General features: G+C 34.4%; 1 protein-coding gene across 3 annotated transcripts in view; it reads left to right on the forward strand.

The window, feature by feature from the left end:
• PIBF1 (progesterone immunomodulatory binding factor 1) overlaps positions 1 to 17,342 on the forward strand; it is a 180,849-nt gene that overhangs the window by 53,549 nt on the left and 109,958 nt on the right. For all 3 annotated transcript variants that reach the window (XR_004422808.1, XM_033103851.1, XM_033103850.1), the window contains exon 10: positions 4,172 to 4,270. Coding sequence is in view for 2 of the 3 variants with exons in the window: in XM_033103851.1 (XP_032959742.1) it covers positions 4,172 to 4,270 (99 nt within the window). In the remaining variant the exon portion in view is untranslated. The remainder of the gene's footprint in view (positions 1 to 4,171; positions 4,271 to 17,342) is intronic.

Consider the following 17,342-nt stretch of genomic DNA (forward strand, 5'->3'; position numbering starts at 1 on the left):
TAAACATGTGTATATGGGGGAATGGAGTTTGTAGGAAACAATATAAAAGAATCATGAAAACCAGTTTTGGAATCAAATGCCAGGCTATCTAAAAGCATTTTTAACGATGAAATGTTTGAATTTTTGTATTTGTAAAATACTTGTTCTAATGTCCAGATGGCCAGTTCCCAACATCTTTCTGTTATTTGATTATATATAGATTATATATAGATATAGTCATATGTTTAGTTACATTTTATTACATGTATTATATATATTCAGGTGGACTTTTAAAACTAGCTTCTTTTGCTTGCACATGCTATAGTGTCTGTCAGTTTCTCAAGTTTGTCTTTTGAAAAACATTTGAATTCCTACTATTTAATTGTATTTTGTTAACTTTTTCTACTGCACTTAATATTTTAAAAATGGATAATTTATTAGTTATATGGCAGTTATGGTTTTGTCTGTGGCTGGAATACAGTACTTCTGGTATTTTATCAAACCAGTCTAAGTTTCAAAGAGCATGGTCCATAAAAACAAGTGTATAATATATTTACAGTTCTTTTAAGGATTATTTTTGATTTAACATCTATTTGTACTCTGAGATCATCGTATAATATAAATCTCATAATGACAGAATTTCCCAAGGAGAAAACTTCGGTGAAACAAAGGAAATCTTGAGAGAGGCAGCATAATATGCTGAAGAGCATGATTCTAGAACCAGGCGGTTTGGGTTCACATTGGGGCTCCATCACTCACTTGTTATGTGACCTTAGGCAAATACTGAATTTCTCTGTTTCAGTCTTTTTCTTTGTAAAATGGAGGTAATGATACAACCTACACTTTGTGGGGTTGTTGTGAAGATTACGTTATTACATGTTATTTTAATGTTTAATATTGTTATAAATAATAAAAGAGTTATTATGCATCAAGAGCCTAGAATCGTTAGTAACATGTGGTAAGCACTCTGTTTGCTATTATTACTATTGTCAGTGAAAGAATAGTTCAGTTTCTCTTTCTCAGACTTAATTTGAAACATTAAAAGACAATTGATAATATTAAAGGAAGTATGCTGCTGCTTACTGAAATATGCAGGTTGTGGGTGGGGCCGTGGGAGGTGTGGTACCTGATAATTACACATCATCTTACCAGCAAACACCTATGAGAGGACCTCTTGGTAGAGGCCTGGGTTTTTAGCACTTTCTCCCATTCATTGCAGTTTTCTCTTGAAATTGCCTCTACTTTTTTGTCCTAGGTCCAACTTTCATGTCTTTTCTTCATTCACTCACCTGTCTTCCTCCAGTTATAAATAATCAGCACAAACAACAAGTGCTGGCGAGGATGTGGACAAAAGGGAACAGTCGTGCACTACTGGTGGGATTGCACATTGGTGCAGTCACTGTGGAAAATGATTTGGAGGTTCCTCAAAATATTAAAAATAGAGCTACCCTATGACCCATCAATTCCACTCCTGGGTGTTTATCCAAAAAATCCAAACACTAATTTGAAAAGATATATGCAGCACTATTCACAATAGCCAAGGTATGGGAACAAGTGAAATGCTCATCAATAGACGATTGGTTAAAGAAATTGTGGTACATTCACACAATGAAGTATTTCTCAGCCACAAAAAAGAATGAAATCTTACCATTTGCAACAATATGTGTGGACCTAGTGAGTATTAGGCTAAGCAAAATAGTCATACTGAGAAAGATAAATACTATACGATCTCACTTACATGTGGAATCTAAAGAACAGAATAAACAAACAAACAAAATAGAAATAGACTCATAGATACAGAGAACAAACTGATGGTTGCTAGATGGGAGGGGGTGGGGGATGGATGAGAAAGATGAAGGGATTAGGAAGTACAAAAAAAAAATCAGTAGTCATCGGCAGGCATGTGAAGTACAGTATGGGGACTATAATCAATACTATTGTTAAAACTATAATGTCAGATGGGTACTAGACTTTCCGGGGGATCACTTCATAAATTATATAAATGCCTAACCACTATGCTGTACACCTGAAATAATATAATATTGAATGTCAACTAAAATTTATTAAAAATATGTATAGTCATAGGATGTAAAATACAACATAGAATATAGTCAGTGGTATTGTAATAGCTATGGACGGTGTCAGATGGGGTAGTACCCTCTTATTATACCTTCTCTCATAAGCCCTAGTGTTAGTTTAATCTGGGTTTTATTTAATTCACTTACAACTTGTTTTTTATTTCTAATGCCTATTAGTGCAGCAAAGAAAATATTGTTAGAGACTGAAGCTTCTCCATCTACCATCTAAGCATTCATGATTAATCAGTATTGTAAATGTGATCTACCTGGAATTTTGCTACTGAAATAACTTACAGAATGATGAGGCTATATTTGAGAAATGAAAATTGCAATCAATTTGTGGTGATTTACTGACTAAAACATAGAGGTCATTTAGGAAGGAAGAATATGCAAATGTTTAATATACTCAGAATTTTATTCTATCTATAAAAGTAAGTTTTCATTTTTCAGTTAGTTCAATAATAGAATATTTTTTGAAGGTCATTGCAATCAGGATGATATCAGAAAATGACATGCCATTTGTGATATTTTATGATATGTACTTCCACTTCGATAATAGTATACAGAAGTTATTTTCTTTTTAATAAGAATTATCTGTACTCTAGTTCCTTTGAAATTATTTTATTTCTGGCTCATAAACAATTTCACTGATGAATCTCTATTGGTTGACATGTTTTCAATTTTAAGTTTGTTGCATCTTTTTGCACTGTGCAAAAGATGGCATTGAGCACTGGCACAGCAAGTATGGCCACTAAACTTTTCTACTATCTAGTTGTTACTATACCTAGTAACTTATTCCAACTATGTGGATTTTCATGACTTCCTGCTGACAGTCTCCATGAAGGGTAAAAACCAAATTCCAAATCCCATCCAGTTCTTAATGGGAGATAGGGTGATGTGATGTAAAAAAACCACTCTCTTTGAAGTAGGACATAGCTGGGCTCAAAGTATGGCTTTAACAGTTAGGCCATGAGACTTGGGGCTAGGTACTTAAGCTCTCTAAACTTCAGTTTACTCAGCTATAAAATAGGTTAGAAGATACAACATGAGGGATTTCTAGAGATTAAGTGAGCAAAATCATTTATTACACTCTATCTTTATTTATGTTGTAACTCTGTTACAGAATAGAATTTTTGAAAAAATTGACCCTGACAGAAGCTTACTGTTGGTATTTTTCTTGATCCAAACTTCCACTTTGATTAAAAAACAAACAAGATTTGATCTTTGAGGGCTCTGTCTGGCTGTATCATCTAATTCCTCACTGGTGTTACCTTTTACTCTTTGGACATTCCTCTTAACTGCCACTAAATGTATCTTTCCGTCGATTTTAATTCCTGCTATCAGCACTGTGAGTGATTAATACTCTAGTCTCATACTTCCTGAGCCCTACATGAATATTGACCTTTATATCAGCTGTACTTCATTAAGCTACCCAGTGGTCACACACTAGATCTTAGTGTCAGCTAAAATTCTATCACTGAAAGTACTATTCTACCTCCAAATCACCATTCTCCAACAGAAATCTTCCATCTTGGTTGTACAACTTCCACATAATGTGTTTGTCATCTCATCAGGACTTCATGTACTTCGTCCCTTCTACTTTCTCCTAATCTGTCAGTCCTTATGTGTTTCCTTCCCTTTCCTTTCTCCACAAATGAGATCCCCAGGTCTACCACTTCAGTTGTTTTCTCACTCATATCCCAAACTTCATTTCCATTTTGATACTTGTGATCTCTCTATTATATCCTTCACTTAAAGTATTTTATAGAACATTGATTAACATCTCAAAGCCTCAGTTTTCCTTTGGGTAATATGTAATTATACCTGCCTCATTCGATTATGGTTTTAAATAAGTTACTGTTTAGCCTACCTTCAACCCACATGTAGAAAGGTGACATGACCTATAGAGGTAGCCCATGTCCGCACCCACACTGCTGCGTGCTGCTAACAGAAGCTCCGCAAGCCAGCGAAATGCATGTACAATTTGAATTGTCATCTTCTCGGAGATCTTTAATAACAGATACTACAACTCCAAGCAAGCTCATTTATGAATCTTTAAAAGATGGATACTTACGTACCTGGAATAACTGAATGTATGTATGTTTAAATATTAGACATCTCCGAGAAGCAAAGGATAATGCTGTGGCTGAAAGGGACCGAGCAGTGATGGCTGAAAAGGATGCTTTAGAAAAGCATAATCAGCTCTTAGACAGGTAAGTGTCCTAAAAATAGAAATGTTAAAACTCTTCAGTTTTTGTTCTTGTTACTTTTTCCTTCAGAAAATCTATTTTTAATAAAATACAATTTTCGATTTCAGTATAATATACATGCATTATTTTTGTAATGTGTAATTATTTCATACCTTGAAACATGATAGAGAGCAATTAATCATCCTAGAGAGTTTCCTAATACCGTGTTTGTCAAGCTCAGTCAGGAGGCAAACACTTTCTGATTTCTGTCACCATAGTTTAGTTTTGCTCTTCCTGGACTGAAAATGAATGGAATTGTACAGTATGCACTTGTACTCTTTCATGTCTAGCTTCTTTTACTCAACATTGCGTGTTTCATCTATTTTGTTTTTGTATCAGTAGTTCATTGTTTACTATTGCTATAAACGTACCAAAGTTTGTTAATTCATTCACCTGTTGATAGACATTTAAGTTGTTTCCAGTTTGGAGGTATCATGAATAAAGTTGTTATGAACATTTTTTATGCATGTCTTTTTGTGGGCATGTGTTTTTATCTCTTTTGGATAAATACCTAGGAGTTGAATTGCTAATCATAGGGTAGATGAATGTTTTACTTTAAAAGAACCTGCCAAACTTAATTCCAAAGTGGTTGTACCATTGTACACACCCTAGTTCATTTTTGTAAATGTCTATATGTTCTGCTTCCTGTGTGTAGGAGGGAGGGGAAGAGAGAGAATGACAATAGAAAAGGATATTTAATAGCCTAGTTAAAGAGATGATGAATAGTAAGGTAAATATTACCTCATTGAACACTGAATTTTCAGTGGTTAGACTACATTAAGACTAAACCGTGGCTATCCTTTTTGTTAACTTTTTATTTTGAAATAATTTCAGACAGAAAAGTTCCTGTGATAGTATACTGATAAATTTTGAAAATAAGCTCAGTGAATCTTTCAGCTGATAAATGAACACTTGCACATTCACTTGTGATTTAAGCAATATGTGAAACAAAAACAAAGACAACTCTTCACATAATTAACCTATGGTTAATCCTTTAGAATGTCAAAATCTTTTAAAATGGCTCAAATTGTTATACTTCTCAATGCACATCAACTTTACAAACCTCACCCAAGGAGGAATTTTACTAAATATAATACTGAAGAATTGTTTCCTATAGTGTATGTCTAATTTCAAAGATCTTAATATAAGATAAATTTATAAATCAACTGTTTTTATTGCAGTGCTGTTACAACCTATCTTTAAATTATCTTTTACAAGTAACATGTATAACCTTTCTATTTATAAATCTATATGATTTCCCCTAAAGATTTACTTGGCTTTTTGTTGATGTTTTTTTCAACGTGATATAGTTAGTCATTATTAAATAATATTTATGAACAAATTAACAAGCTTTGAAAGAAAGCATAAGATTTTAACTAGAAAACCAGGCATAATTTCATAACTTGCTAGCATTGGTTTGTTTTTGTGAATTTGAAGAGAAGAGAATAGTAAACGTAACCTTAAAATTGGCTACTTTATATTTATACTAAGCTCTGTAATGTTCTAAACTCCTGACACCTAAAATTCTTTTTATCTACTTGTCGAGAGACTGGTATTTATCCTAAACGCCATGGGATACTTTAGTATTTAAAACTATCTTATGAATTACTGAGAATTCACTCATTTAATGTTTCTAAAGCACATAGAACAGTATTTGGCACATATATATAAATGTTTACTAAGATTGTACAAATGTTTGCTAGTACTATAAAATTGTTCAATTATTTTTGTTAATTAAGCTTTACTAACTGAATTTTTGCTATTCAAAAATTGATATTGTTCCAAATCATTTCCACTAGAATATTGAATATTCCACCAGAATATCAAAACTGGAACAGCTCGTTCTTAAACTGCCAGATGAGAAAAACTTGATTCTTAATCCCTTGAAGTGAGAGTAAAACCTTGCTTATTCAGAGCCTGAATTTCAGTCAACCCTAAATACTTGTGATAGTTTTAAAATCAAGACAAAGAAGGAGAAAAAGTATTTCTAGACACACTAGAAGTAACCTATGAGCAACAAATAGAGTTAATGCTCACACCTTTAAAAGCAGTTACAGGACTAAGCATTTATTGAACAAATGAATGAGAATAACATCTGGGAATCTAAAACTCAAGTGTGGGTTTTAACAAACTGCTTGAAACAGTTACAGGTACTTATCTATTTTTTTAGTTTTAATATAGACAAATAAAGGGGGAAATCCTCCTTAAGGCTATAATGTTGCTAAATGACCAAAAAAGTAGGATTCTAGACAGTCCCACAATTTAATTCTTCCTTAATTAATCTATAAATTCAATACAATTAATGTCAAAAATTTAAAAGACTTTTTATTGAAACTTGAACTGACTCTAAAATTCTTTTTCAGAATTGCTGTGGCTATTCTTGTACCTTTACTCTTCCATATGAGTTTTTATAATTACATTTTCACGTTATAACTTGCATCTATCCAAAGTTCATTTTGGGGAATGATGGGGAATATATGAACATAATTCAAGGTTAGGTAAATTTTGTTAGCTGTTGAAGGGCTTTACCCAAAAGTTTTTAGAGAATCATTAATAATGAAGGGGTAGGTTTATAATGGCCATGATACTTTGTAGTATTATATTACTACATTCAGTACTATATTTCTACATTTTTGTCAGTGATTTGGGTAAAAATGAAAACAGCTTACATTACAAATTTTATATAAGAGAAGAATAACAAAGAAATTGAGTTACAGAATGAAGACCAAGTAGATCTTTTCGGGCAGAATTAATGAGCTGAATGAAATTTAATGAATAAGTATAAGATCATACACTCGGGTCCAGAAAACCTGTGTTGGTAGTATAATTGAATTGAAATTGAATTCAAATGTGAAAATAAGTGCTTAGAATTGAAATGGGAAAAGAACTTGGAAGATTTCAATATGGAGATATTATCCTATAGTAATGGAAGTTGTATCTAGAATGTGGTCAGTGATTACCTTATCTATAGAATCATACTGGGATCTAAACCCAAACTTTAAACCCAAGGTCTTAAAAGGAAAATGAACTAAACTGGAAAGATTCAAAAATGTCCTAATAATGCTAGATTATAACTGTCTACAAATATTTGAAAGGTTCTTACATGAACAAGCTGATTTTCTCACTTGGTAAGACTTAAAGTAGTAGAATTAGGATCACTGGGTAAACATTACAAGAAAAAATAAGGATAGACTTTCTAACAGGGCTTTTCAAAATGCCTTGGCATGTATTAGGTTGGTGCAAAAGTAATTGCGGTTTTTGCAATTTTTTTTATTTAACCTTTTAAACCGCAATTACTTTTGCACCAATCTAATAGTGTATTATTCTCCATCAGTAGAAATGTTCAGGCCAAGCATTCAGTAGGAAGGTGCTTCTGAGAATTGAAGCATCCGTGGGTAGCTCGGTGAGGTTGAAGTCCCTGTTGATTCTGACATTATCTGTGACAACAGCTCAAAAGAGTTAATATGCTGGCTAAGGTACCATGGAGAAGGAATGGTAAACCCAACCTATTTCTGAGAGTATTGTTTTTTAAATCTCTGCAGTTCACTTCTTTGTTTGTTTCAAAATAAAAACCTGCTAAGGACTATTGGAAACGGACACTATATACTGTTTAATATCCACTAAAATTCTTTTGCGTATAAATTGTCTAGGAGTATGTGAACTCACATGTTTTGGGAATATCATGTGTAGTTTTGAATGTAGTAAAACCCAAAGACAAATATTTTTATTATTTAGAGGTTAAGTTTTTAATACTCAAATATGTGATTCTGCTTCCTTGGTATCATGATCGGAATAAACAAATGTGTTTGAATTTTTACATAGATTGTGCTTAAATAAAACTTCAGATATGCTTATAGACGATTTCCTGATCAGGTATAATTAGTCTCATCTTTTTCATTTATGTTAAACGTTTGTCTTTACCAAATGCCTCATGTAATGATTATAAACAACCTGTGTTATTGTAAAGAGAAATGTAAGGATGTAGTGTGCCACCTTCAAACATGAATGAAAAGTGCTTTTTATTCAAGGACTTTAATTTTCTACAAAGGAATGGACTTTTCTCAGGCATATCCCCATTCAAGTTCAGTAATTTATTTAATATGTAACAAGTACCCAGCTTTAATGAACATGAACTGTTACTACGTCATGTTCTGTTGCTTGGGATCTCTGCACGCACTGTGAGGATTCTTTCTGTGAAAAGGGGAAATTTTTTTTTTTTTTTAAGATTTTATTGGGGGAGGGGAACAGGACTTAACAGGACTTTATTGGGGAACAGTGTGTACTTCCAGGCCTTTTTTTTCCCAAGTCAAGTTGTTGTCCCTTCAATCTGAGTTGTGGAGGGTGCCGTTCAGCTTCAAGTTTTTGTCCTTTCAGTCTTAGTTGTGGAGGGCGCAGCTCAGCTCCAGGTCCAATTGCCGTTGCTTGTGGCAGAGGGCGCAGCCCACCCATCCCTTGCAGGAGTCGAATCAGCAGCAACCTTGTGGTTGAAAGGATGTATTCCAACCAACTGAGCCATCCGGGAGCTCAGCGGCAGCTCAGCTCAAGGAGCCCTGTTCAATCTTAGTTGCAGGGGGCGCTGCCCACCATCCCTTGTGGGACTCGAGAAGTTGAACCAGCAGCCTTGTGATTGAGAGCCCACTGGCCCAGGTGGGAATGGAACCGGCAGCCTTTGGAGTTAGCAGCACAGAGCTCCAACCGCCTGAGCCACTGGGCCGGCTCAAAAGGGGAAAATTTTTAAACTCAATCAGTGTGAATAGTAAAATAAGTTGAATATACTGTTCGATCTGTGGGAGCCTACGTGAGAGGCCTATATATGAATCTAAAGTAAGCTTGCAATCTGAAATTAATTTTAATAGTATTTTTTTATTTATGATTATTTTAGCTGTTTTAAAATATATATTTCATATTTTGAAATATATTTCAAATAGTTTTCAGTCCATAAGTATTTTTAAATCATTATTGCTTGAAACTGTTTTCAGTCCCTGCAACATTGCTGATTATAATAATAGGATTTTGTTCTCATTTTTTAATTGTAGAGGACAACAGTAAAAGGTGAATAGATAAGTAATTTTTAAGTCATACTGGGCTAGTTTAAACCTTTAATAGAAGCCAGCTGTCCTAAATTTCAATTCAGTGCTTTATCCCCAAGAGTAAAACAGTTTTAACATGACTTTAGTCTTCCTTTTCTCATAGTTTTGTATTGTTTTGTTTTTGTTTTATCTGTCTTTTAATCTGTTCCTGGCTTCAGCAGGCAAGTCAGTATTTGTATCATTTGCAGAAGAAACTTAATGGAATAAAGAATGTTGAGATTTAAAATAAAAGCTATAGTATGGTACTCAAACTCTTCTACTTAACTCCGTGATAACTTTTTTCATATTTTTCTTAGATTTCATGCTTATATACAGGAATTCACATCATAATTGTTATTTGAATGCAGAAATTCCTAATTCTCAATGTATATTAAGTTATTCTTTTGTCATACTTCTTTATGAAAGAATATACAATAAATTTGTACGTTTTAGATGAAATTTTTAATATCTGAATTTTTTTCATAATTTGCAAAATACTCTCAATGGGCCACTGTAATGATTTTCTAGAGTTTATAAAATTAATCTTTTCTATGTTATTTGATTTCTCTCATTCTTTATAATGTTCAATTTTTCCATAGGTTTGCTTTGTTTATGTTGAGTAGTCTAGCCCCATGTTGCTCTAAAATTTTCTCTTGGTTTTTAAGCTGTTGCTCCATCTGATATATATTTATTTGCTCACTTTTATAGGATTGTTATGTCAAGCTGTACTCATTACTTTCTAAGTTACCACAAGTGATTCTACTTCTTTCCTCATTAAAGGCTTTGGAATTAATAATAATACAGTATATGTAAAAGCATTAAGAAATGTATTGCTGAGATGAAAAGTGGCTGTTTCTTTTCAGTATAGACATCAATCAGGCTCTGAAAGGAACTGGTAAACTCCCATATTCGGGTCACAGTGTATAGATTTTATTTTATGCCACCTCTCTTCTATCTTCCTTTCTCTTTATTAGGTATTGGTCTGATTTGAAAGTCCTTGTCCCACCAGAAACAATGGCTCAAGGAGTCCTTTAACCATTCATGGGAACTTTATTGCTTACAATTGGGCATAAATGATACTGGTTCTAAAGTGATACACCTGTTCTCCTCCATCTCAAAGTAACATGTATCTTGAATGTCTTTTGTGCAGCAAGTAAGAATACAGAGAGAGAGAGAGAGAGAGAGAGAGAGAGGAGAGCAATTGGGTATTGTTTCATGAGTCCTTTTCCTTAAAAAAGTACTGGGGCTTCTGTGGTCAGAAAGCATATTGTTCTGTATCAGGAGAGTTAATGACGGATGCTAATGTTGTTAACCTGAAATTCTGTGGGAGAGAATATCTTTATACAGAAATGCACTAGAATTATCACATATGTTGTGCATATTTTGTTACATAAATAGAACAGTTTGTCGTAGAGAAATGCTCTTTCCGTACATACTGACGTGAACCTCTTCTCTCCTCAGTCCTGAGTAACTGAACGGCTGTCACTCTTAAAAGGATCAGTTCACTTTTTACCTTATAAAATCAAGGCTGTGTTCCAGGATTCTATCTTGGTCCGTATTCTTTTTTAACTTCTTATTTCAAATAATTTCATATGTGCACAAGAGCTACAAGAATGATACAAAGAAGTTCTGTAATACATCTTTTACTCACATTCACCCTTTTTAACATTTGGTATATTTGTTTTATTCTTATTCTGTCGCCATCTCTCCTTTCTTCCCTTCCTCCCTTACACACACACACACACACGCACGCACACACACTCTCACACTATTTTTTTCTCAATAGTTTAGTGAATGTAACATATACTTTTACCTCTTCACAGTTTATTTCTTAGGAATAAGAATATTCTCTTACATAACCACAGTACATTTTCAAATAAAGAACAACATTGATAGCAGTACTTTTACCCATTTTTGTCATTTGTCCCAATAATGTCTTTTTATAACAATTTTTCTTCTAGCACAATATCCAGACCAGAATCATACATTATTTTTAGTTATCATGCCTTTTCAGTCTCCTTCAATCTGGAACAGTTCTTCAATTTTTTCTATTTTGTTTTCATGACATTTGGTCCTGTATGTAGGTATGTGTGTTATATATATATACAAAATAGAAAACAAAATAGAAAAAAAAAAAAAATATATATATATATATATATATATCTTATTCTTAGGCACACGTCTTCTACTCATCTTCAACTGTTACTTTAGAAAATGACCAGTAATGTTCTTAAACTCCTTAGGTCTTAGAAACTGAGATTTCCAGCTACTCTATTGATATTTTATGTGGCTGTCTTCGTGAAACAAACTTTGTTTCCTCCCACATTCACCCCTACCAAAACAAAAAGTTACTTCAGCTGACTTCACATCCATCAACCGTACCACCATTTTTAAGCTATTTCTGTTTGACTCTTCAGAATAGCAGTCCTTTCCCATTGCTCCTGTGTCTAATCACTTGTTGATTTGTATGTATTCTGCCGCAGTAGTATTTCTGAAATACCCTTCCCCCCTGTTGCAGGCTCCTGGATCAGCCTCTCATGACTTGACTGGTGTCGTGTTGTAATTGGGTACAGTACCTCTTAATTGGTCTCTCTGTCTCTCCCCACTCAGTTAATCCTCGTGCCCAGACCTGTTCTTCCTCCTGTAGCTCTGCATTCTGACTACCATCACCACTTGCCCAGGCACTTGAACAAGAATGTTGGTAATTCACAACTGCCTTTTCCTCCTCACCCCCCTGCCCATTTATTCAACCAATAAATAATTACTGGTAACCTACCGTGTGCCAGTCGCTGTGAGACACATTAGTAAATACACTGGAAAGTGACTCTGCTGAGAGTTAGTTGAGAGAGACAGAAAATACATAAACACACAAACAGTTTGGTGTATAATTATATCATAATTATATGTTTTGGTGATGGCTCTTAACTAGGTTGTGTAAGGAAGAATAATGGCTTGGGTAAGATGTACCGTGATAGTCAAGAACGGCCTCTCTGGCACTAAAGCTAAGCCGTGACATGTTGATTCTAATTTCTAAATATATCTCATCATTTCCCTCATTTTAATCCCAGGTGCCACTGCTCTAGTCAAGCCTTTATTTTCTCTTGCCTGTACTATGTATCATAGTCTTTGAACTCTCTGTCTTCTGTTCAGTCCTCTCTCTTTCATCACTCACTCCTCCAAAGTAATTGTTCAGAAACTGAGAACTCGGATCAAGTCATTCAACAGAGTGGCATTCAGACTGCACAGCTTAGCATTTAAGGTCATTCGTAGACTCCTTGCCTGTCTTTCCAGACTGAGCTCTTTCTTTTTACTCTGACCCATATACTCCAGACAGAATGATCGCTGGCAGTTTTCTTAAGCGTATGGTGCTTTCTCTCAATCCTCGATAGTATTCTTTGCAAAGAATGACCTTGCGCCTCCCCTTGCTCGTGGATCTCAACCATTTATCTACTAGGTAGATGTCCACTCATGTGATAAGACTGAACTCAACAGTTACAACTTCTTCTCTCTCTCTCTCTCTCTCTCTCTCTCTCTCTCTCTCTCTCTCTCTCTGTCTCTCCCTCCCCGTCTCTCTGAAGTATTGGTTTTTTGAAGTCAGAGACTTTCTCTTCCCCATCTTTGCTTTTCTAGTAAGGCCTCTACTCAGTGTCTTTACTGTAAGTAATTCTCAATAAATATTTATCAATTTCAGTTGATTAGAGTTTTCCATATTAATTTTAACTTTATAATTTTCCATTGTGGAGTCAGTTTGAATGTTGAAGAGAGTGCTCAGGACTCTTCCTCATTTCACTACATCAGTGGTTCCCAAATCTAGATGAATTTTAGTCACCTGGAAAGCTTGTTTGTTTGTTTAAAGACATATTCCTTTGCCTTCCTCTACTCCTAGTAAATAAGGATCTCTGTAGAGGGAGCCCAGGAATTTGTACTTCCTACAAAGCTCCCCAAATGATCCTGATGTATTTTTCCTCAAATATGTGTTTGGAGAACACTACAACAGCCTTTGAAGACACTTTGTAAAAAATAAGTACTAAAGAAATGCTAGTTATTTCTGTCTATCACTCTGCCCTCCTAGGTGCCTTAACCAGGAATCTCAAAGAAGATGTAAGCCTCTTCTTTCAACCTTCGTACCCTAAGGTTTGAAAGAACTTGAAGTGTTGGTTGTTTTGTTCAAACGTTGTTATCAGACAAAGTTCCAGAAATCTGGAAATAAGCAAATGTCTTTATTCTCTAAAAGGTTCAAGAGGAAAGATGCCAGAAACTATACACCAGTTAACTTGAATGCAGCCCAACATGAACTAAAACATATTATTAAACAGATAGTGAGGATTTAGAAAAGGAAATGGTGAAAACCAGACTACCATTAGATAACTATTAAGTCTTGACAGAGTACTTTTACTTATCTTTTGGAGGATATTTACTAGTAATGCTAGAGAATGCCAGTGACACAGGGTGTTCCAATTACAAGAAAGCATTTTATCAGGATTAAAATATCCTTATAGACACATGGATAAATGTGAAATTAATAACTAATTGATGTATTGGAAGCAATTGAAATATAAGTTTCAAAGAATGTTCGTTAGTGGACCAACCTAGATGGACATTACTGATTAAGTGTTTTCAGGCTTTTGCTTAATTTTAACCAGTCATTGGTTAAATCAGATTGGTTAGACCTAAATATGACAGTGAACCCAGCGCGTAATTCTTTTGTAAGTTCACACTTGAAACACACTTTTCTTCAGTTAATAACATGAATAAACTGAGCAGCTTGTACCTGTCACTGCTCCATTTTGATATTTCTCCTGTCAGTTAGCTAGTTTCAAATAAAATCATAGATGGGCAACTGACTTATGGTTTAAAGATGAATTTGTCTTTAAAGTGAACTCTGAAATGTTAAGTTGATGGAGGATTTCTAAAGATGTAGATTTTGTAAGAGCATTTTTATGACATTCTCTGTGCACATATTATATAAATAAAAATAAAGTAGAGAAGAAACTCCCATCTCCATTGGATACTAAGGAAGACCTCAATATGTATCATCAATTTCAAAGACTATTGATTTGATACAGTGTAATCGGTATCAACATGTAAGAAAGTGTGGCAGGAGCTCAGCTGATTGAGTGCAGTGGGGTACGTGGTATGTAGAGGAAGTTGTGAAGTGCTCCACCAGAATCCCATCCCTGAAGGTAGCACTCTCCCTTAGAACTTTCTGCAGTGATGGAGAGATTCTGTATCTGCCTTGTTCACCAACATAAAAGCCACCAGCCACGTTGGGCACTTGAATTTGGCTAGTATAACTGAGAAACTAAATTTTTTTAAATTTTACTGTAATTAAATTTAAATAGCTAGTTGTGGCTAGAGGTTGTTTTATTAGACAGTTTAGTCCTAACGTGAAGGAGTGAAGGCTGGAGATTTCAAGCTCTTCCTCCATCATGTATCTGCAGGCATGCCAGGCTCGAAGAGAGCCTTTTTCTTTCATGTGATTGAGATTCTCAACCAGGAGTGACAGGGTATGAGAAAAAAACAAACTGAGTAGCTACAAAACAGATAAATGGGCAGAGAAAAAGACTTGCTATCCCATGAGATGAATGGAGGTTATTTAAAACCTGACGGGTTGTGATGAAAATTTTAGTCTAAGCTGAGTTTTCGCCCATATGACTAACTCTCCCAGAAAGAGGAAAAGAAATACCAAATATGAGAGGCAGCAACACCTACATATACTTCCATTCCCATAAACTAGACGCTGGGCATAAAAATGTAGAGAAAACCCAAAGATAGCCTTCCAGAGTACCTTCTTTAAAAAATCCCAGCTTTCCTCCCGTAAGCAAAGCAATTACTGAGTCATACTCCCCAAATTCATTGCATAATGGGATCGTCCAAATAATATCTTGTTAAACAGGAAGGGGCAAAATGCAGGCCTTGCTAGAACTACCTTCATTTAAAGATTAATAAGTGATTAGGGGTAGAAAAGACAAGTATGGGACATATGTAAACATTTTTTTTTTTGATGGAGGAAGACCCCAGAGTAATATAAAAGCTGCAAAAGACAAAGACAACATTTTGAAAATTTATTCTAGGAATCTAAAAAGATTTTAGATTATAACTTATTCACAACTAAAAATTTAAGAAAGCAGACTCTCTGAAGTTAAAGGTATAGCAATAGAATGAAATGAAAGGAAACTGGCAAAGTTAAGGAGAGAAATTGTCTAGATAAACGATGTTCAAAACTTAAAAAGCAGGGAGGGGAGGTCCAGAAAACTGAATTGGTCACTTGTGGCGGGGGGTTATAAAGCAGAACCAAACAAACAAAAGGACAAAGTGGTGAAAACAATTAGAAAAAAGGTATTAGACATTGAAAACATGTAACATACGTAGTCACATTCAGAAAATTAGTGTGCCAAGGGAAGAAAACAAAATGGAAGGGGGAAATGTTTAGAGATAAAAAGGGAAGAAAATTCTTTCTGAAATAAGGAATCTGCAGTTTAGCAGAACTCATCATATTCTGAGTGGTGGAAAGAGGATGGAAAGCAGCAATGTAGTGAATCCAAGTGAAGTTACTGAGTATGAACATTAAAGGAACAGTATTAGACAGTTCCTAACTAACTAGTCTTAGTATTAGCACCTTGGTTGAATAAGTATGTCACTTACTAAGGAAAAAATGAATTGGGTTGAGTCAAGTTTCTCCGCCACAACTACAGATTTATTTATATATTCAGCAATATTTATTAGCCATCTGCTTTGTGCCAAGCACTTTCTTGGTACTGAGATTGAGGGTTTAACAAAACAGAAGGGTCTCTTGTCTCAATGGAACTTGCGTTCCTAAGGCATTAATCATAAAACATAGAAATAACAAAATGAAGATAATTTTAGACAGTAACGGTTATTTGAAAGATATAAAACAGAATGTGATTCAGGGAAATGAGATTATCTAAGAGGACATTTTCTGCATCCTTAGTGATGAGAGGGGACTAGTCTGTGAGGACTGGGGAAGCCTGTTACCGTGCGGCCCTTCCTGAAAAGCTTATGTGAAATTATAACCTCCCCAAAGAACTCATGGCTTGATATAGCAAAGTGGAAAAGAACAGGCAGTGAATATTTATGTAAAATTAAATCTTAACTCTTGTTATTCTAGTTACAAAATTATAACATTGTAACATAATTGTGAAGGGAAAATTACAAAATAAAAATAATTTAACATAAACAGAATCAAAAATAGCAGCAACATAAAATTAAAATTAGAGAACTGATGGTAAGAAGAAATAGTATATATGTATAAAATATTGAATAGTTATACTTTCCTTAAACTTCCTAAGAATGAATAGTTTTATCAAGAAATATATATGTAAGGCAGTAGCTGCTTTTTCTCTGAGCCTGTCTGCTCTGACTATCTTGAGAGTGTACTATCCTTTCCTAATAAATCTACTGCTTACTTGGCTTTAAAAAAAAAAAAGAAATATATATTTAAGTATATCACTTAAAGTCATGAAAGCAACCTTCAATTAAACATGATATGCTATAATATACAGCAGGTGGTACACTTACCATCCGAGGAAGTGGGGAGAAAAGAAGCACAGACCTTATAACAAAAGGTGGATAATAAAGCAAACAGCACAGGAGCGAAAAAACAGAAGGAATGCAAATTATTAAGATGGCAGAAGACTGAAAGTATCTTTTCTGACAACACTTGTAAATGATGAACTACCTAGGTATATTTGTGTGTGTGTGTGTGTGTGTGTGTGTGTGTGTGTGTGTGTAGGAAAAAAACAACTGGGACAAAACTAAAACTATATTCTTTTCATGTTAATAAATGACTCAGGATGTTTTAAGATGAAAAAGATAAAAAGGTTAAAATAACAGAATTTCAAACTATTCTACAGTGGTTTCAAAAATTTTTAAAATACTAATTCGGGATCTTGAGAATCCCTCTGTAATGACAATATGTACGCTATGAAGATACGCTACTCGGGATG

This window comes from Rhinolophus ferrumequinum, chromosome 4, assembly GCF_004115265.2.
Source record: "Rhinolophus ferrumequinum isolate MPI-CBG mRhiFer1 chromosome 4, mRhiFer1_v1.p, whole genome shotgun sequence".
NCBI lineage: Eukaryota > Metazoa > Chordata > Mammalia > Chiroptera > Rhinolophidae > Rhinolophus > Rhinolophus ferrumequinum.